Source organism: Rhineura floridana, chromosome 17, assembly GCF_030035675.1.
Source record: "Rhineura floridana isolate rRhiFlo1 chromosome 17, rRhiFlo1.hap2, whole genome shotgun sequence".
In the NCBI taxonomy this organism is placed as follows: Eukaryota; Metazoa; Chordata; class Lepidosauria; order Squamata; family Rhineuridae; genus Rhineura; species Rhineura floridana.
Window position 1 is genome coordinate 24,244,562 of NC_084496.1, and position 26,131 is coordinate 24,270,692.

The following is a 26,131-nucleotide window of genomic DNA, read 5'->3' on the forward strand; positions in this document are numbered from 1 at the left end:
GCTGACAGATTCTTCTGTCCTTAGTACACACACACACACACACACACTATAATGTGAAGCTCAGTTATTCTTTTCCATTAGAGAGGCGGAGCCAAATGCAGCCTTTCTGTTTGGCCTTAGGGACTCTCCCCAGGCCACAGACCCTCCCACAGGCCACACCCATCACTGGCCCTGTGTTTTGTACTCCGTGAGTGCTTTTGTCCAGCTGGAATTGACAGAGGGCGGGTGAGAGCCGTTCCTCTGCAGGCTCGCTACTTCCTATCGCTGCTTTGTTCTGTTGCTGTGGGGGTTTGGTGAGAGACGCCCCCTTGGTACTGCGGGGTCGGGTGAGAGCCGCCCTTCTTGGCTGTGCTTTTTCTGCTGCTGTTCTGTCCTATGCTGTGGCTGTGTCTCGTGCTTTCTGCTGGGAATGTTGTGTTGCTTGGAGGGGCCGTTTGCGGTGCCGTTGCGGCCTTCTGTCTCCATCTTGCCGCGTGCTTGCGTTGGGCTGGGCGCCGCTCAGGTCTCCATCATTACGGCTCGTGCCTCCCTCGGCGTGCATCACTCGGCTGTTGTCGCGGGCTGTGTTACGACCCCTACTGGGACGCCATTTCGTGGCCTTGTATTGCTGCCATTCGCTCCTTCCTGCCTGTTACGTGTGGATGCCGCTGTTGTCGTCTGGAGGATCGTCCTTCAGCCGTGCATCGCTGATATCGCCTGTCACTCGCGTGTGGATGTAGACGGCTACCGTTGTGAACTGTGCTACTGTTGTGTGCCTGTTTGCATGCTGGTCCTGTCACCAGTGGAGTGGCCAGGCACGGTGCTGCTCGTGTGGACGTGGTGCTGCCTACTACTGCTATTGTTGTGCTGTTGTATGTTGGAAGAGGATTAATTTTAACGTTGGTTGTGTTGTGCGCTTGTGTGTGTGGTTTAGTGTATGGTTTGTGGTATGAATGTGAATGTGGTATGACTGGTTGGTTGTGGTACGAATGTATTGAATGATTGTTTATATATATGCAGTCTCATGATTGGAAGGCCTGTCTAACCTTAGGGCTGTGTACTGGACTTGATTACCCATCCCTTAATATCTTCTACAACATCCTTTGACCTTTTATCATCTGGGCTGGTTGACTGCGGAGGAGATAGGGGCATGTGTAAATCAGGGAGGGAAGAAGAGGGCAGGGTGGGGGGCCAAAGTATAGCAAGATTGGGCGGCAGGCGCTGGAATGGTGCTGGGGGCAGACCACGTCAACGGAGAGAAACAAGGGATAGATACATAATATCCATCCCTTGTTCCAGGTCTGTCCAGAACCAGAAGGAAGCTGGGGGACGCAGGATTCCTACTGACCTTCGACTGCTGATGTGTAATGCCAGGTCTGTAGTACAAAAAACCATCTACCATCCATGATCTGATCCTGGATGAATGTGCAGACCTGGCATGTATTACGGAGACCTGGTTGGACGAAGCCTCAGCTCCTATTCTTGAGGCTATGTGCCCACCGGGTTCCCGTTACGCACAGCAGCCGAGGGTCGGAAGGCAGGGAGGGGGAGTGGCAGTTATTTACCGAGTCGCTGCTCTTTGCCAGACCTCCCCTTCGTGGGACTAGCTTCGTTGATTGTATGTACTGGAGGTTGGGCTCTAAGGGCAGTTTAGGGATCCTGCTCGTGTACCGCCCGCCCCGCTGCACGGCAGACTCCCTGGCCAAGGTGCTCAAGGTGATCTCGGACGTGCGAATGTTGTCCCCAGAGCTGTTAGTTCTGGGTGACTTTAACATACACGCTGAGACCACTCTCATGGGAGCTCCTCGGGATTTCCTGGAAACCATGGCTTCCTGGGAACTGCGCCTTAGTAACACTGAGCCCACCCATGTAGCCGGTCATACTCTTGACCTTGTATTTGTCCCGGGGGGGAGGGTGGTGTGCTGAAGTTGGGGGCTAATTCTTTTACCCCTGTGTCATGGTCAGACCACTATCTGGTAAAGATGGATCTCTCGATGCCGCACGCCCTATGCAGGGGTAAAGGTCCTATTAGAATGGTCCACCCCAGGCGCATGATGGATCCAGATGGTTTCCTGACGGCGTTTGGGGAATTGGAACCTGCTGAAGGTCGCTCGGTCGAAGCCCTGGTGATGGAGTGGAACGAGAGGATCGCCGGGACCTTAGACCGAGTGGCTCCGAAACGTCCTCTCCCCCTGAACAGAACTCAAGTAGCACCATGGTATACACCACGGTTGCGTACATTGAGACAGGAGGTGAGACGACTAGAGCGCCGTTGGCGGAAGTCGCGCTCCGAAGATGCCCGAACACAGGTTAGAGCAGCAATAGCTGCCTACCAGGTGGCGGTAAGGGCAGCAAAGAGGGAATTCTTTGCTGCGTCTATTGCGTCAGCAGAGTGCTGTCCCAGGAGGTTGTTCCAAGTGGTCCGAAGCCTGGTCGGTCCAGTTGCTCAGGAACCCTTGGAACAGTCTAAGGCCTCCTGTGACAAATTGGTAAAGCACTTTGCTGATAAAATCGAGCACCTGAGGAGCTCGATTCCGTACGCCATGGATACAGTGAGTGAACTAGAGTTGACCAGTTGCAAACCGGTCAAATGGGATCGATTTCGGCCTCTTTCTTCTGAGGATGTGGACAAGGTGCTCTCATCTGTAAAGCCTACCACTTGTCTAAATGACCCTTGCCCATCATGGCTCCTTATGAGCTGTAAAGAGAAATTGGGTGAGGGGATCAAGGCAGTGGTTAATGCATCCTTGCAAGAGGGTGTTATGCCACTAGCCTTCAAGGACGCTATTATAAAACCCATCTTAAAGAAGTCCTCCTTGGATCCCCAGATCTTAAACAACTTCCGCCCAATTTCAAACTTACCATTCTTGGGCAAGGTCATTGAGAGAGTGGTGGCAAATCAGTTGCAGACACACTTGGATGAAACGGATTATCTTGATCCATACCAATCAGGTTTCAGCACTGGACATGGAACTGAAACAGCCTTGGTCGCTCTGGTTGATGATATGAGGAGGGCATTGGATAGGGGAGAATTCACCTTCCTTGTCCTCCTGGATCTCTCAGCGGCTTTTGATACCGTAGACCACGGTATCCTTTTAGATCGCCTGGAGAGTTTGGGATTGGGAGGCATGGTCTTACAGTGGTTCCACTCCTTTCTCTCTGACAGGCGCCAACAGGTAGCATTGGGTGAGGAGGTCTCAGACCCTTGGCCTCTCAATTGTGGTGTGCCACAGGGTTCTATCCTCTCTCCCATGCTATTTAACATCTATGTAAAGCCGTTGGGAGAGATCATCAGGAGATTTGGGCTGTAGTGTCACCAATATGTGGATGACACTCAGCTCTATTTCTCATTTAAATCTTCACCGGAGAGGGCTGTGGAGACCATGTCCAAGTGCCTGGAATCTGTGAGTGGATGGATGGGCAGGAACAGGTTGAAGTTGAACCCGGATAAGACCGAGGTACTACTTGTGGGAGACAAGGGAGGGTTAGGAGATGTTGACCTGGTGTTTGATGGGGTGAAATTGCCCCTACAGGACCAGGTCCGCAGCCTCGGAGTTGTTCTTGATTCCAGGCTGTCCATGGAGGCTCAGATTTCGGCTGTGAGCCGGGCAGCTTGGTATCAATTACACCTTATACGTAGGCTGCAACCCTACCTCCCTGTTCAACAGCTCTCGCTCGTGGTACACGCCCTGGTCACCTCTTGATTAGACTACTGTAATGTGCTTTACGTGGGGTTACCCTTGAAAACGACCCGGAAATTACAACTTATACAGAATGCAGCGGCGCGCTTACTTACCAACAGCCGCCGCCGGGACCACATCACGCCAGTATTACTTGATCTACACTGGCTGCCGGTTGTCTTCCGGGCCCGATTCAAAGTGTTGGTATTAACCTTTAAAACCCTAAACAGTTTCGGCCCTGCTTACCTGAAAGAGCGCCTCCACCGCCACCAACTATGCCGCCCTACTAGATCAGCCACACAAGGCCTTCTCTCAATCCCGCCAACCAAAACAGTTAGGTTGGTGGGTACTAGGGAGAGAGCCTTTTCTGTGGTGGCCCCCACTCTCTGGAACTCCCTCCCATGTGATCTCCGACATGCCCCTTCCCTAGACGTATTCCGCAAGGCCCTGAAGACGTGGCTATTCCAACAGGCCTATGAGGTCCTTGGGATGGGTAAATCTCCATGATTGTGTCATCTGTCGTATGCTGCTATTATAACTGTTTTTATATGTACTGATGACTGTCCAATATTTTATTTATTGTTATTATGTGATTGCATTTGAATTTTTGTATTTTATCTCATTTTAATGTACGTCGCCTAGAGTGGCTAATTGCCAGATAGGCGACAAATAAATTAAATATTATTATTATTATTATTATTATCCCTAGTTACATCTGTTGCTCCACCTCCTTTTTTGCAACTGGTATGTGGCCCCTGGAAGGTTGCTCATGTGCAATGCAGCCCTTGGGCTGAAAAAGCTTATCTATTCTCCACTTTAGAGATTCCCCTTTCTCTTTTTGAGCAGGCTCTGGCCTTCCCTTGAGAGACGGTCGGCTCAACATGGTGAGCCACCCTCCAGATATTTCCCCAAATCCTCCTGTTATTGATGAGCGATGTGAACCAATGAACCTTTTGTTCTGGCTCTCTCTGCTCCTCTTCATCCACCCCATCCCATCCCACAAGCGTCTCTGTGTGTTTGCCAGAGAGAATCTCCATAAAAGTCTATTAGTGGGGATGAGTAATAGTTTGACAAAACAGATCCCCATAACCCCTTGTGAATCATTTTGGCAGTAATAGAGACTGTGTGTCCATTTTTTGATTAAACATTTCCAGCTCTCTGGAAGTTGGAAGGAGTAAACAATTGCAAGCAATAGCAGTCTTCCCCCCCCCCTTGAAAAAAAAACACTTTTGATCTTTCTGTTAGTTAGATGAAGTTGTTGCTCTGGCATGTAGGATGGTCTAGTCATTACTGCAAAGATGGAGGCCTTCCTGGTGTCAGGAAAGAACCTGGAAATTGCTTCTCTGGAAAGGGTACAAGAAAAAGCCACCAAAACAATCTAAGGGTTGGTATTCCTCCCTTACAAGGAAAAACAAAAGCATTTGGGAGCTGTTCATTTAATGCTGATTTTTAAAAGGCAACTAAAGAGAAAGGGACTGTGACAAATGTTTATGCAATTTTGTAAGGGGCTGAGGAAGCGACTAGGGAGGCTTTTTTCTAGAACTGGGAGTCATCCAATGCAACTGATATGGCAGTAGCTGGTAGAGCAGGGGCTCCCAATAATGTGGCCTGTGGACCACCAGTGGCCCACAAGCTTCATTTAGGTAGTCCACGACATGCCTGCGGAGAACAGGGAGTGCAGTGGCTGCTCCAGGGTCCTAAGAACCTGGCAATCCACTGGGAACATGAACAGGATGGACTGGGGTGGAAGGGTAGGGCCGAGGCACCCGAAAGGAGTGGAGAGGACTAGCAGCATGAAAGACAGAGCAAGAGGAAGAGGAAGGAAGCAGGAAAAAAGAGAGAGTCAATACATGGGGGGGCACTTGAAACACAAAGGAATCTTACATCATCTAGCAGAGCACATTACAATGGCTACAACAGGCAGGAAGAAAAACCCATTTAGTGGTCCACCGAGACTCTCAGCAATTTTCAGGTGGGCTGTGGAGGGGAAAGTTTGGGAGCCACTGTGCTAGAGCATGTGTAGGAGCTTGAGGGCATTCGATCTTTGCCAATTCCAATATGAACTGATGACCCTATCCACTGTGATTTATTTTATTACAGTTCTATCCCACCTTTCCTCCAAGGAGTTCAAGGAGGTGGCAAGCTTCTCCCCCTCTTCATTTTATCCTCCTAACAACCCTGCAAGGTAGGTTAGGCTGAGAGCAGAACTTGGAAAAGTTACTTTTTTTGAACTACAACTCGCATCAGCCCCAGCCAGCATGGCCACTGGAATGGGCTGATGGGAGTTGCAGTCCAAAAAAGTAACTTTTCCAACCTCTGGCTGAGAGAGGCTGTGACGGGCCCAAGATCACTCAGTGAGCTTTGTGGCCAAGTGGGGATTTGAGCCCTGCCCTCCCAGGTCCTTTGCCTACCACTCTAACCACTACACCACACTGCCTCTCCCACTTTTAGGGAGTCCGGTTGCCATTCACCAAAAATAAGGAAACAAATAACCACCACCGACTCAAAAGAGAGAGAGAAAAGGGGACACAGATTTGCATTAAAATCCATATGCTAATTTATATGTATAGATGCAAATGTAGAAACACAGAGAAATATATCTCACCATACCGGGGAAGGCTGTGTGTCTGCTCAGTCTGCAGACTGGATGCTCACTGTGATGTGCAACTGCAAGGTCCCTTCTAAGAGTTCTAAGGGTTCTTTATCTTTAAATTGGGTTTGGACCAAACAGCCCTTCAAACGAAGCCTTAAAGTGGAGGACTGTCTTCTGGCAGTCTTTCAAGTAGAGGACTGCCCTCTATGAAACTGAACACTTGGCCACCCTATCCACACTTCCCAAATAAATGTATCTGAACTCTGTTTTCCCACTGGTGCAGCTCTCAATTCAACTGGTGTCCAAAATGCACGTTTTGATGGGAAGTCTTTAAACATACATATTTAAATGTTAATTTTTGTGCTGATTTATTTAATTTCGTGCAGAAATGAGACAGAGCAGACATATGGGTGAACCCATCCAAAAGTGACATGGTCTGGATGTGGATTGTTTCACTCAGTGACATAGGCCAGCCAAGGTCCAATTTCTTTCAGAAAGGCTGCCGCTTGCAAACCAGACCGAGCTGGTTAAGTATTAGGGAGAAATTTGATTCAATTTGCACTTCCTTGGTTGCACTTTCTGAAAGCTTTTGGGCTTCCCATCAGCTCCTGTGGCTGCTGTGAGAACAGGGCTCTGGACTAGCTGGGCCATTGGCCTGATCCTGCAGGCTCTTCTTATGAACCAAAACACAGCCGTCCTTCAAAATTTGCACATCTCTGAATTTTGCAGTGCAGTTCTCCAGCCAAGGAGTGTGTACAAAAATGCAGATACTCAGGTAAAGCGTGCATTAAAAATGTATATTGGTGAAAATAGCATGTGCAAATACATTATATTAAGGAAAATTGCTTTGCAAAAGTGCATATGTTAGGCAGGGGTGTAGTCATTCAGGGTCTCCAAGGGTCTTAGACCCCTTACCTTTTTGGGAGCAGGGTCCCAGCCGGATCCCTATGTCTCCAGCATCCTACGAGCCAATCAGCATGAAAGAGGAGGGTGTTAGTCACTGAGAAGAATCTTCTAATATGATTCCTTGTTCTTTTCTGCTGATTGGAGCCAATCAGAGTGAAAGCAAGTGAGTCAGCCACTGAGAAGACAGTTTAGTAGCTAACACACTCCCTGTTCATACTGATTGGCACCTAGGGATGTCTGTTGTTGTGGAAGAAGGCAGGCGGGAAAGCACTGAGATGTGGAGATGATGACAGAGAACAAGCAAGTGAGGGTGTGTGGCATGACTATCATGAAGGGACTCTGCTCTTCTGAATTTGCCACTACACCACTGATGTTAGGCAAAATTGCAGTCAAAAAATGTGTATATTAAGATAAACTTCCATTAAGATGCTGATGAACTTTCATGAGGACTTTAAAAATAATCTGCAAACTGATGTGGAAATCTGGAGAACTGAAGTTAACATTGGAAAAATGAGAAACTGGGAGAAACCAAACCAGAGACAAATCCAAAACAAAATTTGTCCCTCCCTAGAGCTGTTGAAAAGCTCTCCTGACTGCTGCCCTCACCTGACTTTCCAGGGGCAGCACCAGACACAAGAGACACCGCCCCCCCTCCAAGTCACAGACCTGGTCCTTCAGCGAGGGTTTGACCTCCTCCAGAACATGTTGAACAACTTCTCCCAGATCAGCGGATGTAAAACCATGTGCTCTAACCACTGCGCTGTCTGTCCTTCCCCCTGAAATCAGAAAAGTTGCTTTTGAGCAAACGAGCACCAGATCCAAGCACAAAGGAGTATCATATGAAAGATGGGAACTCATATGGCAATGCATGAAAAGAGAATCTATGGGGCTTCTCTTGCTCTCCTGGACATCCATTTTAGGAAACAGAAGAAAACAGGCTTCTGTCCTTTAGAAGAAGGAAGGCAAAAGGCAGATGGGGTGTCCTTGACATTATCCTCCCTCCAGGGAACTCTTCAGTACATCAAGCATGGCCGAGGAGAGAATGGTTCATATTGAAGAGTCCACGTTCAAGAGGCCAACCCACTAAGCAAATCATTACACCTCCCTCCCATCACTCTTGTTTGCCCTTGGCTGTTATCCGGAGATCTAACGGACTCTTTTTCTTTGGTGAGACCATTTTTGCTTCATGATTAAAACCATCCTCCTCCTCTCCTCCTCTTCCTCCTTTTCCTCCATCTGTCTGATCAAGCAAGTGCCCATGGAGGTGTAATCCATTTCACTGGCTCCGTGTTTTGAGAAAAAGAGGCTTTAGATCTGTTCGCAGCAGGTAGACACATCTCATATACCTAGTGCTGGTTCTTTTTTCCCATTGGGGGGAAGCCGGTAATTGATCTGATCTAGCCTGGCATTTACGCCACTTGAAATAAGATTGCATTGTGCTGAGTGGAGCTAAGAAATGGGAAGAGCAAAGATCAGGGCATCAATACGTTAGCGAGAGTCCTCGGAGAGGCTGGGAGTGTAGGACCTGACAACCCCCAAGGAACAGCCCTTGACACGACACATTTCTCAGAAAGTTAAAAGGAAGGGAACTCTATCAACCAACAAGGAAATCAAGTTAGAGCGAAGACAGACACAACGGGTGGTATTCAGCTAAGAAGTTGCACAAGTACAAGGGCGAGTGCTAGTGCAACAGGGTTTTCCCCTCTCCTCCCCCCACACGGGCCCCACACCATCCCCAAACCTGCTCTGGAGGGTTGGGGTTTCCCCAGAAGAGATTTAGGGGGCACGCAGGAGGAGGAGAGAGGGAGATTGTTCCATTGCACAAGAAGAAATCTTTGTGCTGGAGGAATGATCTGCTTAACTCTATGTAGAACACAGCCTCCTATTGTACACAGTGGAAGCTGGTGCCCATTGGGACTGGTGGGGCGGAAGGCAGAGTGCCCAAACAGTGGGTGGAGCCAAAGCCAATGGCAGGCAAAGCCAACTAAGGCTGCAGTCCAATACATACTTACCTGCTGAGAGCAAGTCCCACTGGACCCAATGGAGCTTACTTCTGAGTAGATATGTATTGGAGTGCAGCCTAACTCTAGTCTTGCACCCGTCCTCCTCCCTATCAAGTTCTACAAGGGCAACACTGAAATGAAGGGGGAAGAGGCTGACAGCCCATGCTATCCTTTGGATGGGATGTTAATATGAAGGCAGGGAAGTGGGGGCTGGCTTTGGTTGGACAGTGCCCCATTCACCCTAGTGAATCTGCCTCCACTGATGGTACCTCTGGAACCAGGGGAAGCACTCCTAAAAGATTCCAACCTGGCATTTGGAACCAGGAGCTGACAGCGGTGGAGGGGGTTGATTGGCTTGTGACTGTAACGCCACTAATACACCTAGCCCACCACCTATCATGCTGAGGTCCGTGCTGCCATCCTAAATGCTAGATCACCTTGCTGAATGTGTTGTTGTAGGGTTTTTAAATTTTATTTTAATATACTGAAGGGTTGTTAATTTTTTTAAGCGATGCTTAAGAGCTAATGCATCTCTTCCTTTAACCATAGTATTGATTCACCTCCTTGCCAGCACTTTAAATCCATTTAAACTATTTCCTGCAATTTGGAAGGAAGGTGGGATGGAGTGTGGTAGGGTGAGATGGAAGGGGAGGGGGCTTGCTTATCCAACCTGAGCCATGGCTCTCATCTCCTGGGTTTTTAAAAATGCTTTTCATTTAGCGATTACTTTCTTAGTGATGCTTAAGCCATGGAAATCTAATATGGAAGCCAGTAATCCATTCATTAAACAGATTAGTTATAGAAAGGGAGGGGGTTGTGTAGCTCAATGAGTAAAGGAATAGGTTTAATCTGTGTTACCTCATGCACACATCTGTTCAAATGTAACAAATGGCCTTTGCAAACCATAAAGCTAAAAAAGGGACCTTTAAAGTTGCAACGTGGAATGACCCTGCCCCTCGTTCAAAGATACTCTAATCGAGAGGCAAGCAACATGGTACCTGCGTGATGTTGAACTACAGATCCCATAATTCCTCACTACTGGCTGTGCTGGATGGGGCTGATGGGAGTTGGAGTCCAACAACATCTGGAAGGTACCACATGGGCTACCCCTGCTTTAGTCCAGCTTTGGCAACCTGGTGACCATCTGGGACCATTGGCCATGCTGGCCACGACTGATGGGAGTTGACTGATGGGAGTTGTAATCCAACAACATCTGGAAGGCCCCAGGTTGGGGAAAGGCTGATCTGTTCCTTCTTACAGACTAGTTTTCCATACTCCCCCAAACCAGCTGTTATTCTTAGTTTTTTATGGTCTTTGCACATGCTCAGTCCTCTCTAGGGATGGGGGAGAAACTCAATTCAGTTTGCATTTAAAGATGGTCCTACCAGATTGGCACTTTCCAAAACAATATGTGAATTGAAATACAGCCATCTTTTAAAATCCACAGTTTTGCCGCCATGTAATGTGTACAAAATGCATATACTAGAATATTTCATGTGTGTATTTTAAAAGCATTTATCCTTAAAAGTATTTCTGTACAAACATATCATAAAATATCAAGGCAGGGTACAATGTTAAACATAAAACACCATTTAAAAAATACAAATAAAACTGACCAATAATCATTAAGGTGACTGGCTATTCAGCAATAAGAATTAAACAGCTACAAAGGCCTGTTGGAATAAACGTGTCTTCAAGAGATGCCTGAAGGTCAAAAGCGAGGATGCCTGCTGAATCTCTGCTGGAAGAGCCTTCCACACCATGGGACTGGAGACAGCAGATGTGTGCATGAGTGAAAATAATGTGAAACAATGCATTATATTAGGAAAAATTGCTTTGCAAACCTGAATATAATTGGGCAAAATTGCATGCAAGTATGCATATCAGGAGAAAATTGCTGAGGAATTTTCAAGAGGAGTTTTTAAAAAAGAAAAGAAAAAGAAATTCACACACTGATATGAACTTGACTGAACACAGAACTGAACTGGACTGAAAAAATGAGAAACTAAGAGTTGGTGGTTCTTCCACCTCACCTTTAAGGATTCCCCCCCCCAAATATTCTATTCTATACCTCTATGAATCTTGGGGCTCCCCCTATCCAGCTGATACTTCCCTCTTTTGCATGGATGGTGCAGTTTTGACTACGTAAATATTATTAATCAATTAATTAAATTTATATCCCACCTTTTTTCCTGAAGGAGCCCAGGGCGGCAAACATAACAAAGCAATTTAACAGCAATAAAAAGAAAAGCATTCTAAAAACAGTTTCAAAACATTCTGAAACACAGTTGCAGTTTTAAAGGCATTCTGAAACACAGTTACCATGTGAAAACATTCTTCCATGCAGGGATCTCCAGGTTGCCAGTAACAGTCCCCTTCAGCCGCCAAATGCCTGGGTTAAACAGGAATGTTTTCAACTTCCTCCTGAAAGTCAATAGTGAAGGAGACAGGTGCACCTCATTGGGGAGGGCATTCCACCGATGGGGAGCCACCACTGAAAAGGCTCTGTCATGGATCAATGCCAACTGGGCAGCCCCGGTGGTGGTGCCACCTGCCTGCCAATCGCAGGGTTCATGATGGTTGATCCAGGGGAAGGTGCTCTTTTGGATCCTTGGATCCCATGCCCTTTAGGGCTGTAAATACTAGTGTAAGCATTGAATTGGGCCCAGTAGCTCACTGGCAGCCAGTGCAGTGCTTTCAGGACCAGTGGCACATGGTGCCATTGAGCTGCCCCACTTACCAACCTAGTAGTGCTCTGACTTGCAAATTGCAACGGATAAGAGTTTTTGCTTCACAGACCACAGTGCAATTTATATTTGCATCTTTGTCTCCTCTACCTCTTGGAAAGGAGTACAGCCATCAAGCAGCGATTCCAAGTTCATCTGGAAAATTATGTGGGAAATGTACTTCCCCAGTTTCATCATGAATTCTCAATGCTCAAGGGAGACGCAGTACTGTACAGAGTGTGTTGCACCTTTCTTGACCCCCTTGTAAAGAAATGCAAGGACTGAGATGGACTCCTAACTCAAAACACAAAAATGGTGCCCTGAACATGCCCACCAGCTTTCATTCTGATATTGCAGTCTTCAAGGAAGATGTCACATTGCAAACAAACTAACAGAGCAATGGATGAGCAAACAACTTAACTGGACACTGGATGAGATCCAGACGTAGGCTGCAGTCCTGACCACACTTACTTGGGAGAAAGCCCCATTGACCTTAACAGGACCTACTTCTGAGTAGACATGGTTAGGATTGTGCTGTAAGTTAGTTATGTTTGAGTCCCACTGTTATCGATGGAGCAAGTTAGTCATGACTAGGGATGGAATGATCTGTCAGTTTCACCTCTCTCGGTCTCTCATTTTTCTAACCTTAAATATGGTCCTCCACATTTCTGCAATTTGCAATTTTTTAAAAGAAACCCCCCTTGAAAATTCTTCAGCATTTTAGTGCAAATTTCTCCTAATAAATACGTTTTTGTATGCAGATTTTTGCAAGCAGTTTCTCCTAGTACAATGCATTTTTGTATGTTATTTTCCCCAATATATTCATTTTGTGCACACTTTCCCCTAATAGATATGCATTTTTGTAAACATTGCTTGATTGGAGAAATGTATATAAAAGGTGTCCCCGCACTTGTAGTGCGAGTCGTTTCCGACTCTCAGGGTGATGTCTTGCGACGTTTACTAGGCAGACCGTATATATGGGGTGGGATTGCCAGTTCCTTCCCCGGCCTTTCTTTACCCCCCAGCGTGTGCCGGGTACTCATTTTACCGACCACGGATGGATGGAAGGCTGAGTGGACCTCGACCCCTTTTACCGGAGATTTGACTTCCTCCTTCTGTTGGAATCGAACTCCGGCCATGAGCAGAGCTTCGGCTGCGTTACCACTGCTTACCACTCTGCGCCACGGAGGGCCTTTAGGAGAAATATATAGCAAGTGCAAATTTGAGGGGTGGCTGTGTTTTGGTTCTCGTATTGTTTCGGAAAGTGCACATTTGACAAATGCAGCTTTAAATATGAACTGAATCAAATTTCTCACCCATCCCTAACTCATGACTAACTGAAGCCCCTTTGGGATCCAACCCGCTGAGCTGAGAAGCTTTTATTCTAAGCTTACAAACTTTCTTTCTCAAGCAAATCCTAACCATTTGTGCTGAAGAGTTGTATGCAAAGTTAGCCATACTCAGCGTAGACTAGGGATGGGTGAGAATTTTGATTCTTTCCAAAACAATGTGAGAATCAAAACACAGCCATCCTTCGAAATTTGCATTTATTAGAATTTCGGGATGCAGTTTGCCAACTAAGCAACATTTACAAAAATGCATATATTAGGGGAAAGTGTGCATAAAAATGAATACAAGGAATGAAAATAACATGCCAAAAGGCATGATGTGAAGAGAAATTGCTTGCAAAAATATGTACCTTTGTCCAAACTGCTTACAAAAATGGGTTTATTTGGAGAAATTTGCACTAAAATGGTGGAGAATTTTCATGAGGATTTTTTTAAAAAAAATTCACAGATTGCTGCAGAAATGTAGAGAACTGAATTTAACATTAGAAAAATGAGAAACTGAGAGAGCCGAAACAGGCAGATCTTTCCATCTCTAGCATAGACCCACTGAAGTTGATGGACACAAGTGACTTAGGTCCATTAATTTTAGTGGGTCTTCTGTGAGTAACATGTAGTTGGATAGGTTGTGTCCAAGTCAGTTCTAGGACAGCCTTTCCTAACCTTTGGATCCCCAGAAATTTCTGGACTACAGTTCCCATAATTCCTGACCATTGGCCATGCTGGCTAGGGCTGGTGGGAATCATAGAATCATAGAACAGTAGAGTTGGAAGGGGCCTATAAGGCCATCAAGTCCAACCCTTTGCTCAATGCAGGAATCCAAATCAAAGCATTCCCGACAGGTGGCTGTCCAGCTGCCTCTTGAATGCCTCCAGTGTCGGAGAGCCCGCTACCTCTCTAGGTCATTGGTTCCATTGTTGTATGGCTTTAACAGTTAGGAAGTTTTTTCTGATGTCCAGTCGAAATCTGGCTTCCTGCAACTTGAGCAGGAGTTGTCATCTACCAACATCTGGAGGACCCAAAGGTTGGGAAAGGCTGGTCTAGGGTAAAAATGTACATTAAAATGCATATACTAGTGAAAATAACATATAAGCATTCATTATATATGGGGAAATGGTTTGGCAAAAAAGTGTGTATTAGACAACATTACTTTCAAACATGTGTACATTAGGAGAAAGTCACATGAAAATGCTGGTGAGTTTTTATGAGGACGTTAAAAAAAAATAAACTGATGCAGAAATGTGGAGAACTGAACTTAAGAAACTGAAATGGTCAGATTTGCCCATCCGTTATTACGAGCACAGCTTTCCTTCAGAGCCTTTTGAGACACATTTCTCTGTATGTGAGCTGAGTCTTCTAGGGGAACTTTCTCCCCTATTTTCTGGTAATTGCTGCTGCCTCATTAGCTTCGTGCAATCATTCACGGCTGTATGATAATTTCCTTTCCTGTTTATCTCACCCAGCATTCATACTGAGAGGGAAAACTGCTTAGGTTGTTGTGGATTGGCCCAGGCTTGTCCTAATTGCCATGGATCAGTTTTAGTCATCCAAACAGCTGCTTGGGGATGGATGAACTGTCAATTTCAGTTTGTCCCAGTTTCTTATTTTTCCTGTTATAAGGTCAATATTTCCACATCAGTTTGTGATTTTTTAAAAAAAAGTCCTTGTGGAAAAAAACATCAGCATTTTAGTGCAAATTTCTCCTGACAGACAAATATTTGTATGCAATTTTGTTTAATGTATATGTTTTTGCAAAGCAATTTTTCCTAATGCAATGCATTTTTGTCCATTATTTTCACTGGTGTACGCATTTTTATGCACACTTCCCTAATACATGCTCTTTTTTTTGTACACATAGCTCAATGAGAACCGCATTTCAAAATTCGGAAGACAAAAAAATTCAAAGTATGGCTGTTTTGGTTTGCTTATTGTTTTGGAAATTAATTTGCAAATTAAGTAAGTTTGCCTTTTAATGTGAACTGAATGCAATGCTCAGGGATCTGGAAACAAAGCCCTGTAAGGAGAGAATGAAAAAACTCGGCATGTTTAGCCTTGAGAAGACTGAGGGGAGATATGATAGCACTCTTCAAGTACTTGAAAGGTTGCCACACAGAGGAGGGCCAGGATCTCTTCTCAATCATCCCAGAGTGCAGAACATGGACTAATGGCCTCAAGTTACAGGAAGCCAGATTTCAGCTGAACATCAGGAAAAACTTCCTAACTGTTAGAGTGGTGCTTCCATGGAACCAATTACCTAGGGAGGTGGTAGAGCATCTTCCTGCACCTCCATCACCTGTGACATCCCCATTAACATGAAAGGGGATCCTCCCCATCACCTCCTTTTTACGTAAGATGGGAGTTATTTTGATGCTGGGACACCAGCACCTGGGGCACTGTCCCCATTGGAAACCATTGGCTAACTGGAAAGCACAACCATGTTTTTAAGGAATTAAGGAAGGGAGGCATTACTTGAACTAACTGGAGTGAAGCAACAACCAACAGGCCAATAAAGGAGGTGATTGCTCCTTTCAGTTGTGTGGTCTCCACAGATAAATATCCAAATTCTGAAGCAAACGTCACCACTTGTCCACAAGGGCAATGAATCATAGAGAGTGTTATAGGCCAGGGAAGAGAACATGAGCCAGCTTGGCAAGCTGAAATGGTTACACTGTAGCTCTTGAGTCACTTTTCCACTTTCTGTTTCAGGCTGTAGGACAGAGGGGAACCTTTGTCCACCTGAGGACTGTTCATTACCTTGCCTGGACAACCTCGCAGGGGTGGGGGTGCCTTCCAGTGGTAGGCAGGGCCAGAGACAAAAGTGGGTAGAGCAACAGATGTGATGCTGACCTTTGTACCGTAGGCTGCATTCCAGATGCACCAGCATCAGAGGCTTCAACATGCCCTCTCTCTATTCAGGCAAGCAAGATGCATGAGCACAGTTCAAGGGCATATTCCAGCCAGGCAAAAACATGCAAAGAGGGCAAGGAGCAGGTGTGGGAAGAGGTGAATGCATTGGGGACTTGTGGCTCCAATGTCAGTGGGGCAAAGAATCCACTCTGGGTTTCAGTCTCAACTTTCAAAGAGTTGCCCAAGGGGCTGAAGCCTATTCCCAAAATAGGTTCAATACCTTGGACAGCTCCTTGAAAGTTCAGACTTAACCCCGGAGTGCATTCTCTGCATCCTTTTGCACATGGGTTTCTCTGATACCCTTTTCATATAAATCAAGCCTTATTCTGCCCATTAAAAACAAATTTAAGGAGGCAAACTCTTCTGGGCATTGCATTAAACTGAGATACCTCCTCTTCATTTCAGGCAATGGTATGCATTTCCTCTCAAATTAAACATGTGTCTTTTGCTCTGTTACGAAGTGTTTGCCACCATGATCTGACATCCCTCAGATCTTGGCTAATGTGATCATGACCTCTCGTTATTTCCTGGCCATTAACATGCTGTCTAATGAATGAATCAATGGAGAGGGGAAGCTATTTTGAAGCAGGAGATGAGTCACGTACGAAAATGGGCCCCTGTTTTGCTGTGGCGATTCATACACCCAGAGGAAATGGGAGTTGAGTGTTCTTTCTAAAAGTAAGGGTTGGCTTCATTGAAGTCCTACCTAGAGTAGACCTATTGAAATTAATAACCCTAAGTTAATCACGTCTATTAACTTCAGTGGTCTTTTCTGTGCAGGACTAGCATTCCCTAAACTAGGATGGTAGTCTAGCGGTGTGCATGTTATGGCTCAATCTCAGCCAAGGTCACATTGGAAGGATACCTCACAACCAGTGTCTCAAACTGCACCTATCCAATGTCTGGGGGACCATTCAGAAAGTTTGTTTGCTTGTTTGTCACTTGAATTTATATGCCACTTTTCCATATAAATATGCTCAAAGTGGCTTGCAATAACAGAAAAATGCAAATGCAAAGCAAAGATGCAAATGGCATCCATAGCAATCAATTCAAAAACATAACAATCGTTTCAAATCATTTCAAAACATAACAATCCAACAATAACTCCAACAACACCTAAACATTATCACATTTAAAGTCATCATAAAACATCATAAACATCATAAAACAAGCTGTCAATCATTAAGGTTGGTTACACGTGAAAGAAGTGGGGGGTTGCTTTAGGATTGTGACTGGTGCCTTCTTGACATCTGGAGGACAGAGGCCATAGCTCAGTACTAACATTCCTGCTTTCTTAATTATTGTGTGTTATGGTTTTTGCTTGCAGACCTTTTATGGGCATCTGATCAGACTTTGTGAGGACTAGAGATGGAAAGATCTGTCCATTTCCGTTCTTTCCTTTTCTCATTTTTCCAATCTTAAATACATTTCTCCACATTTCTGTAGCAATCTGCAAGATGGGGTTTTTCTTTAAATCCTCATGAGAAAATTCTCCAGCATTTTAGCACAAATTTCTCCTCATAAACATAGTTTTGTAGGGAGTTTGACTAACGAGATTTTTGCAAGCCATTTCTCATCATATAATGCCTTTTTGTATGTGATTCATATATTCATTTTATGCACGCTTTCCCCTAACATATGCATTCTTGTATACATTGCTTGGTCGGCGAGCTACATCACAAAATTAAGCTAAGTGCAAATTTGGAAGGACGGCTGTCTTTCAGTTCTCATATTGTTTTGGAAAGTGTGAATTTGATAGATTCCGCTTGAAATGTGAACTGAATTGACATTCTCACCCATCCCTAATGAGGACAGAGTGCTGGACTAGATGTGCCTTTAGCCTGATCCAGCAGGGCTCTTCTTATGTTCTTACGTCCCCAGCTCCAGTCTATCTTCACAACAACCCTGTGAGGTAGGTTAGGCTAAGAGTTCTTTTCTCAGACAGCTGACTTCTGTTGATTTTTTAATATGTGTATCTAATAGATTGTATTCTGGCTAAATAACTAGTTCTTCTGACTAAAGAATAAAGATACCGGCCTGAAAAGTTGTGAGCATGTGTGATGTGTTGGTTAAAATGGGGCAAAGTGAGTGGTAAGCAGTGGTAACGCAGCCGAAACCTCTGCTCATGGCCGGAGTTCGATTCCAACGGAAGGAGGAAGTCGAATCTCCGGTAAAAGGGGTCGAGGTCCACTCAGCCTTCCATCCATCCGTGGTCGGTAAAATGAGTACCCGGCATACGCTGGGGGGTAAAGAAAGGCCGGGGAAGGAACTGGCAATCCCACCCCATATATACGGTCTGCCTAGTAAACGTCACAAGACATCACCCTAAGAGTCGGAAACGATTCGCACTATAAGTGCGGGGACACCTTTACCTTTTATGTTATGGATGTGTTTAAATACTCCCCCCCCCCAAAAAAAAGTGGCATACTTATGGGCAATCCCTGAGAAAGGTTGTACACTGATGTATCATATTTTCCCTTTTAAAAGGTGCTGTGTAGCAGGGGGGAGGATAGATTCTGCCAGATGAAGAATTTTGAGGATTCAGTATAGCCAGGAACATTTCTCATTTCTTGCCACAATTGTAGAATGGTCCCCAGATTTTACCAAAAGTGACATTTGCTGTAATTATACTTTGTATTATGTTCTGAGATTAAACATATCCATCACTATTATAATAACTGCATTTTCTGAAATGATATCATTGCAATTGTTTTACAGGGCAGAGCTCCATAAATAGCAATTTGACAGAATCCAAGAGAACGTTCTAGTTGCACTGTTGCACATTCCAGTATAGCATAGTACAATCCCAGCTGCCCACAAAGCTCTTTAATTATATAGTTTTTCTTCTCTTCCATCCTGCAATCTGATCACACAAGTCCATTTTACCATCATCAATCCTTTAAACTTGCCTTCAATTACCAGGATCCTCTGGAGACATCCGTTTATATGCAAGCTCAATTCTTGCTGTTACAATTAAATTGCTAAATCGTTCTTGAAACTCTTTGCCTGCCTAATCTTTTATGTAGCTAAACCAAAAAAAAAAAAGAGAGAGATTTAAATCAGAGAAGGTATCCTGGATAATTTGTGTCACTTTCCCCCGATAACTCCTTACTTTTCCAGGTCCAATCACATGTGGGGGGGTGGCCTGGAAAGAATTTCAAGGCCCAGACAGAGAAGCCTAGAGGATCTCATTCAGGCCCCCAGCCTGCAGTTTCTCACCATTACCATTTATCGAGGATCTAGTGTTCTTTGAAACTTTTTTCCCCTCGCAAATTCGTGGAAACGGTCAAAAAAGTAAATGCCATACATTTCTACTGTTATTAAACTCAGCTCCACTCATACTTTTGTTACATTTGTTATTTCCCTGTATCCTGTATTGATAAGCCTGCAGACATTTGGATGTCTTGAGTAAAAACACAATCTTTTCAAATGTCTCTCCCAAATAGCTGTTAATATAAAATGCCTTCTCTGGAAAGACTGAGGGAATAGCATCCAATTTCTTCCTATTCTATTAAAATTCCCTCTCACTCACTAAGAAAGTCCATCATCCCTGCAAAAACTGAATGGTTTCCAAGTAGTGATATTTTCAGAAAGGTCCCATTTATCAGCACCCTCATTGTAGAAAATGGATGTTAAAGGTTAGACTTCAGGCCTTAGTTATATCTTATACGATCCCATGCTATTCATAAAAATTTAATCAAGGGATTTTGGGTGGTTTCTGTTCTCCCTGACTCCAACCTTTAAGCCTTTTAATGTCAAAGCAATCCTGGTAAAGGGGGATCAAGATTCTGGCTAGGAATAGAAGAGAAATTCAACTTTGTTTGCTTTTGGATGAGAAACTGTCTATTTCACACTTACTGAAACAATATGCCAACTGAAACACAGCTATCCTTCGAAACTTGCACTTCTCTGAATTTTGTGATGTAGTTCTCCAACCAAAAATGCATATATTGGGGAGTATGTGCATAAAAATGAATGTATTTGTGAAAATAGCATGCAAAATCGCTTGCAGAAATGTGTGTGTTGGTCATTACTGCATACATGATCTTTTAAAGAGAAATTCGCACTAAAATACTGATTAATTTTCATTAGGATTTAAAAAAAAAAATTGCCACAGAAATGTGGAGAACTGAATTTAAAACTGGAAAAAATGAGACGCTGAGAGAAACCAACATTGATAGACTTGTCCAGGGTGTGAAGGGTTATTAGAAGACCCCTCAAAGATCTACAGTTTCCGGTGCCCTTAAAAACTACAGTTCCCAGGATGCTTTTTGGAAAGCCATGAGTGTTAGTCGTATAAGAGTGCTTTAAATGTATGGTGTGGATGTGACCCATGACTTTGATTTTATCAGAGAAGGACAGGGCAGAAGTGTCAAAAATACATCAGTGAAAGAATGAAATTTTTAAAATCCCATTCCAAATGACCTCCCAGGCAGTTTTTCCCCTTGCAGAGTGCCAAACTGACAGACGCTTGCAACTTGGCAACAGTGGAGCAGATTGGGATAGACCTCAGGGCCACAATCCAGGACCTCACAGCCAGGGGACTCTCAAATGACCCCCTAGAGAGGTGCAGACACCTTGGCTAGGATAGCTATGCTGGGGTTCACCGGGGCAGTCACTGGTCACCAGTGCATCCTGGCTGTCTTCTTATTTTTAAAAAGCATTTTATTATTTTAAATTTAAAAATATATCATGCTCTCCTACCATGAAACACTGCTTGTTCGCAAGGAAAATGTGTTTAGCAGCAGAATCAAATTCCATTTTATACCCGTAGTCAGTGAGTTTAAAGTGAGAAACTGCACATGCTCAGAGTATTTCTTTTTCTCTCTCTGATATGTCAGGAAGGCAAAAGCAGTTGTAAAGCACGGTGGTAAATTCAGGGTCTAAAATTTTGTAGCTGCGCTATTGCTTTGCAAAGAAAAGGGTGAACCACTTGAGGAGACATGATTTGAAATGGAGAAATAGTGGGCATGCGATTCACTGAGCAACTCTCCTTCCCCTCCATACATGGTTTTTCCTGATTTAAAAAGGTCACCAGGGTAATGTTACCAGTAGCACAGCATCAAATTCAGAAGTGCAGGGTCCCTTTAAGATAGTCACACCACGCCGCTCACAGCCACATCCCCTCACTTACTTACTTGCTCTCTGTTGTCATCTCTACACTCCTCAGTCCCTCCCATGCAAGTGTTCATCCACAACAGCAGACGTCCCTAGGATTCAATCGGTGTGAAAGGGGAATGTCCTTTCCCTCTGATTGGCTCCAATCAGCAGGAAAAGTCAAGGAAGCATATTAGAAGATTCTTCTCAGTGGCTAACACACTCCCCTTTCATGCTGATTCCCTTATGGGTCACTGAAGACATAGGAATCTAGCTGGGACCCTGCTCCCAAACTAGTAAGGAGTCTAAGACCCCCTGAGATCTGGACAACTGCACCCCTGAATTTTGCACACATCCACATGTGATCCCTTATTTGTCCCCTTTCTTATTCTGCTAAAACCAGACTGTGTCTCCACTATAGGAAGGGCCATAGCTCAGTGGGAAATACATATGTGCTAGAATTCCGCCCAAGTGAGATTTGATAATGAATTTTCCATTAATTTGCTTATTCTCTGTCACTGTAAATTGCATTTTTATGCAACAATTTCCTGCAGCTATTTTCAAAACCAGATTTTTTTTAAAAAAATGCCCTCTAAAATATTGATATTAAGATCAATAATTTTCTTGATAATTCCTTTCATTAATTCATTAATTTCTTTTCAAAATATCAATGTTCTTTAAAAATATTGATAGTGATATTAAGATGTTTTTAAAGCTTTTTTAAAAATGTTTTTAACGTCGTTTGGTTTTAATGTATTTTAAGGTCTTTTTGTGATGTTTTAAATGTTTTTAGCGTTTCTGTTTACCGCCCTTGGGCTCCTGCTGGGAGGAAGGGTGGGATATAAATCAAATAATAAATAAATAAATAAATAAATAAATATTTTTGGGAGGGGGGAAAAAGATTGGGAAAAGCAGTGGCTAGTGGACAAAAACCAAACTCGAATCGATACTGGTCTGTTAGATCGACAGAATGCTTTTGAACTGGCCCTAGTCAACAGGTCCCATCCCTAGTGTGACAGCATCAGCTTTGCATGAAGAAGACCCCAGGTTCAATCCCTGGCATTGCCAGAAATGGGTGGGAATGTCTTCTGCCTGAAACCCAAGAGAATGGCTGCCAGTCAGTGTTGACAATAGTGAACTAGATGGACCAATGATCCGTATAAGGTAGTTTTCTTTGTCCCTATGTGTTACTGTGTTCTGCATGTCTGCTCTGAAGTAAGCCCTGCTGAGTTCAATGGGGCTTGCTCCCAGGTAAGCAAGTACAGGATTGCAGCCTGAACTGCTGGTTCGCCAAGGAATCAAGTCCCATTGTTTTCCCAATGGGTAGACCTGGTGGCGGTGAAATGCAAGGCTTTCTGAGGGATGGACCTGGGGCCTTGTGCACTGATTAATCAAGCCTGATTGTAGCCTGGACTGCTTATACTTGCAACTGATTGAATTGTCAATGAAGCAGATAATGTTAGGAGTATAATATTCTGTCTCATGCCGTTATTTGGTCTAACAGCTCAATGTGTCATTCTTGCTGTTCTTCCTCCATTAATACCTTTCCCCATCAAATTTTCCCACCATAATAGGAATCCCCCTGATAAAATTTACAGGGTAAGAAAACATATGTTCTGGAGCTACACTCCTCTGAATGGCACAGCAAGAGAGCTTAGTTATCCTGTTTTCCCCAGGTAGTAGATGCCCTCTGGATATCGTTGGATTCCAGCTTCCATCAGTCCAGCAACCACCATGGTCAATGGTCAGGGATGATGGCAGCTGCAGTCCAGCAACATCTCTACGGCACCAGGTTGGGGAAGAATGTGCCGGATCTTTATTGACTTAATCTGCAACTGGGAGACAGTTCAATTCTGCTGCAGGGAAGCTCTGGCTTGTGAGCCTAATTAGGTCCACCAGGCCCCACTTGGTTTGTGAAGCTGTTTTGGCTGAGCACATGTCCACCTGCTTGATATTTTAATTTGTTGTAACCTGCCCTGGGACCTTATGGTGAAGGGTGGGTAATAAATTGAGAAAATAACCATAATACCTGGTGCGATCTATGACATCAGGTGCGGGTCTCATAAAGGCAGGACTTGGTTGAAAGGGGCTTTGCAGGCCCTTCCAATCAGCTGATTGGCGGTGCCTGCAAAGCCCCTTGCACACTGCTTCCCAAGCACCTCCTATCAGCTGATTGTCAGGGCTAAGGCTCTGCATACTTTTTTGCCCACGCCATTTGATTTCAAACTGTGTGGGCAAAAACAGGACATCTGACAAAATTGTGACGTTAGATTATTGACACTTGGACGGCCTGGCCCACCTGTCAAACCTAGCCTACAGGTGTGCATGGAGATGAGGATCTGCCCCCCCCGCCAGATGTGGTTACCCACTCCGGGTGTAATTAGGAAGGGAATAGCATTAGACTGATTCCAGCCCCTCCGCACTGAAAAAAACCCTCAAAACATTCCCATTTGAGCAAGTTTGGGTGTTCTGCTTCAAGCAAAGCATTTGGGCAATAAGAGCTGTCCAAAGTCCTGAAACCACCACTCTGGGTTTTAGTCTGAAATTTCAATGAGCTCTCCAAAGTGCTGGACCTACTGTGTGTTTAGGTTTCAGCACCTTGGAAAGCTCCTGGAAAGTTGAAACTAAAGTCCAGAGTGGATTCCACTGCCCCACTGACATGGAGCCACCAGCCACCTCTGCTTATCCTATAGGGTTGTATAAATTTAAGCAAAACAATGGGAAACAGGGAAATCTTGTCAATGATGAGGTCAGTTCCATCCTTAGGTGTCCATCTTTGGACTGTGCTAATACCTCCTGCTTGCCTGGATGGAGAGCAGAAATCTCCGCCTTCTTGCATGGCTGGAATGTACCCTATTGTACCAAAGTAAAAGTCCCATCCCTTACCCCGCCCACTTTTTGCCCTAGCCCCACCCACTTTGGCCTCTGGACCCACCTGCCACCAGCACACCGCTCCCACAAGCCACTGGTGGCCCTCAGGCTGAGAAATGTTCCCCCTCCCGGATGATGCGGAATAACTCACCAGGTTGTAGATCCTTACCTGCAAGCATTCGAGAAAACGGCTGCTAATCACTAGGGGCTTTGTCATCTGGCAACGCTTTGCTATAAAATTATGGACATTCAAGAGATGGAGGAGTTTTTCTCCCACGCTCAGTAAATATTGGAACACGGTGATCCAGTGAAACTGCTGTGCAATAGATTCAAGACAGACAAAAGCAAGTCCTTCTTCACACAACACGTAATTAGGTTGACATAGGGCCATAGCTCAGTGGCAGAGCATTTCCTTTCCATGCTTTCCGGGTTCAATTACTGGTATCTCCAGGCAGGGCTGGGAGTGTCCCCAGCCTGAAATCCCAGAGAGCTGCTGCCAGTCAGTGTAGACAATACTGAGATAGATGATCCAGTGATCTGACACGGTATAAAACAGCTTCCTACGTTTTTATTTAAACTAGCCGCTTATTCAGAACCATGAGGATCTCCCTTTATCGTTACGGACATGTTGCAGCTCAGCGGTAGAGCATTTGATTTGCATACAGAAGGTCCCAGGTTCAATCCCTGGCATCTCCAGATAGGGTGGGAGAGACCCCTATCTGAAGCCCTTGGAGAGCTGCTGCCGGTCAGTGTAGACAGTCCTGCGCTAGATGGACGAGTGGTCTGAGACGGTGCGAAGCAACTTTCCATGTTCTTCTGGAACTCACTACCACAATTTCTGACTATGCCCGCTGGCTTCAATAAGCCTTAAAGAAAAGAGAGCAGACAAATTGCTGTTGGTTGTGGTGGGAAGGTCTTTCTTCATTGGTAATTTGCTATATGGAACGTCCATGTTCTGACACAGAATACCACTGAATACCAATGGGAAAGGGCCATACCTCAGTGGCAGAGCACCTACTTTGCATGCAGAAGGTCCCAGGTTCAATCCCCAGCATCTCCAGGTTGGGCTGGGAGAGACTCCTGCCTGAAAACCTGGAGGGGCACTGCAAGTCAGCAGAGATGGACAATGGTCTGACTCAGTATGGAGCAGCTTCCTATGTACCTATGCTCCAGTTGCCGAGAGAAAAAAACAGTGGAGAAGGGTGGTTGCCTTCTTGCCTTCGTCGAAGGCTTCTTGGCACCCTCTGGTTGGCCACTGTTGGATGCAGGAAGCTGGACTAGATGGACCTGTAGTCTATACTAGCAGGGCTCTTCTTGGGTTCTTAATTATAGCTAAGTGGAACCTCCAGCTCCAGAGGAAGTATATATGTGAATATTCTTTTTTTAGAGGACAGACAATGAGGTAGGGCTTTGCAGAGTCATCTGGATGTCCATTATAGGAATCAGAACTTGACACCTCTAGTTAGCAGGACTGCTCTTATGATGCTGGCAATGTTTCTAACTGTATGTTCTTACTCTGGCTTTGTTCTTCCTTGTTTCCTCTTCTGCCGTAGCCAGATGAGTTGACCAACGCCCTGGAGATCAGCAACATTGTCTTCACAAGCATGTTTGCTCTGGAAATGCTCCTGAAACTACTGGCCTTTGGCATCTGGGGCTATATCAAGAACCCGTACAACATATTTGATGGCATCATTGTTGTGATCAGGTAAGCTGGCCAGTTAAATTGCTTCTCCTGAGGCTCAGGGGCAAGGCTATCTGCATGATGTGGGGTTGGAGACAGTCAAAAGCAAATAATATCTCTTTCTCTCTCTCGTGAAAAAGGCAAATTCCATGCTAGGGATCATTAGGGAAGGTCTTGAAAATAAAACTGCCGATACCGTCATGCCTCTATACAAATCTATGATGTGGCCGCATTTGGAATACAGTGTGCAGTTCTGGTCACCTCATCTCAGAAAGGATATTGCAGAGCTGTAAAGGGTTCAGAGAAGGGCAACCAGCACGATCAAGGGGATGGAGCGACTCC

The 26,131-nt window shown here is 44.9% G+C and overlaps 1 protein-coding gene across 4 annotated transcripts in view; it reads left to right on the plus strand.

Moving 5' to 3' along the window:
- CACNA1H (calcium voltage-gated channel subunit alpha1 H) overlaps positions 1-26,131 on the plus strand; it is a 206,140-nt gene that overhangs the window by 82,458 nt on the left and 97,551 nt on the right. For all 4 annotated transcript variants that reach the window (XM_061599729.1, XM_061599731.1, XM_061599730.1 and 1 more), the window contains exon 9: positions 25,662-25,813. In XM_061599729.1, the coding sequence (XP_061455713.1) occupies positions 25,662-25,813 (152 nt within the window). The remainder of the gene's footprint in view (positions 1-25,661; positions 25,814-26,131) is intronic.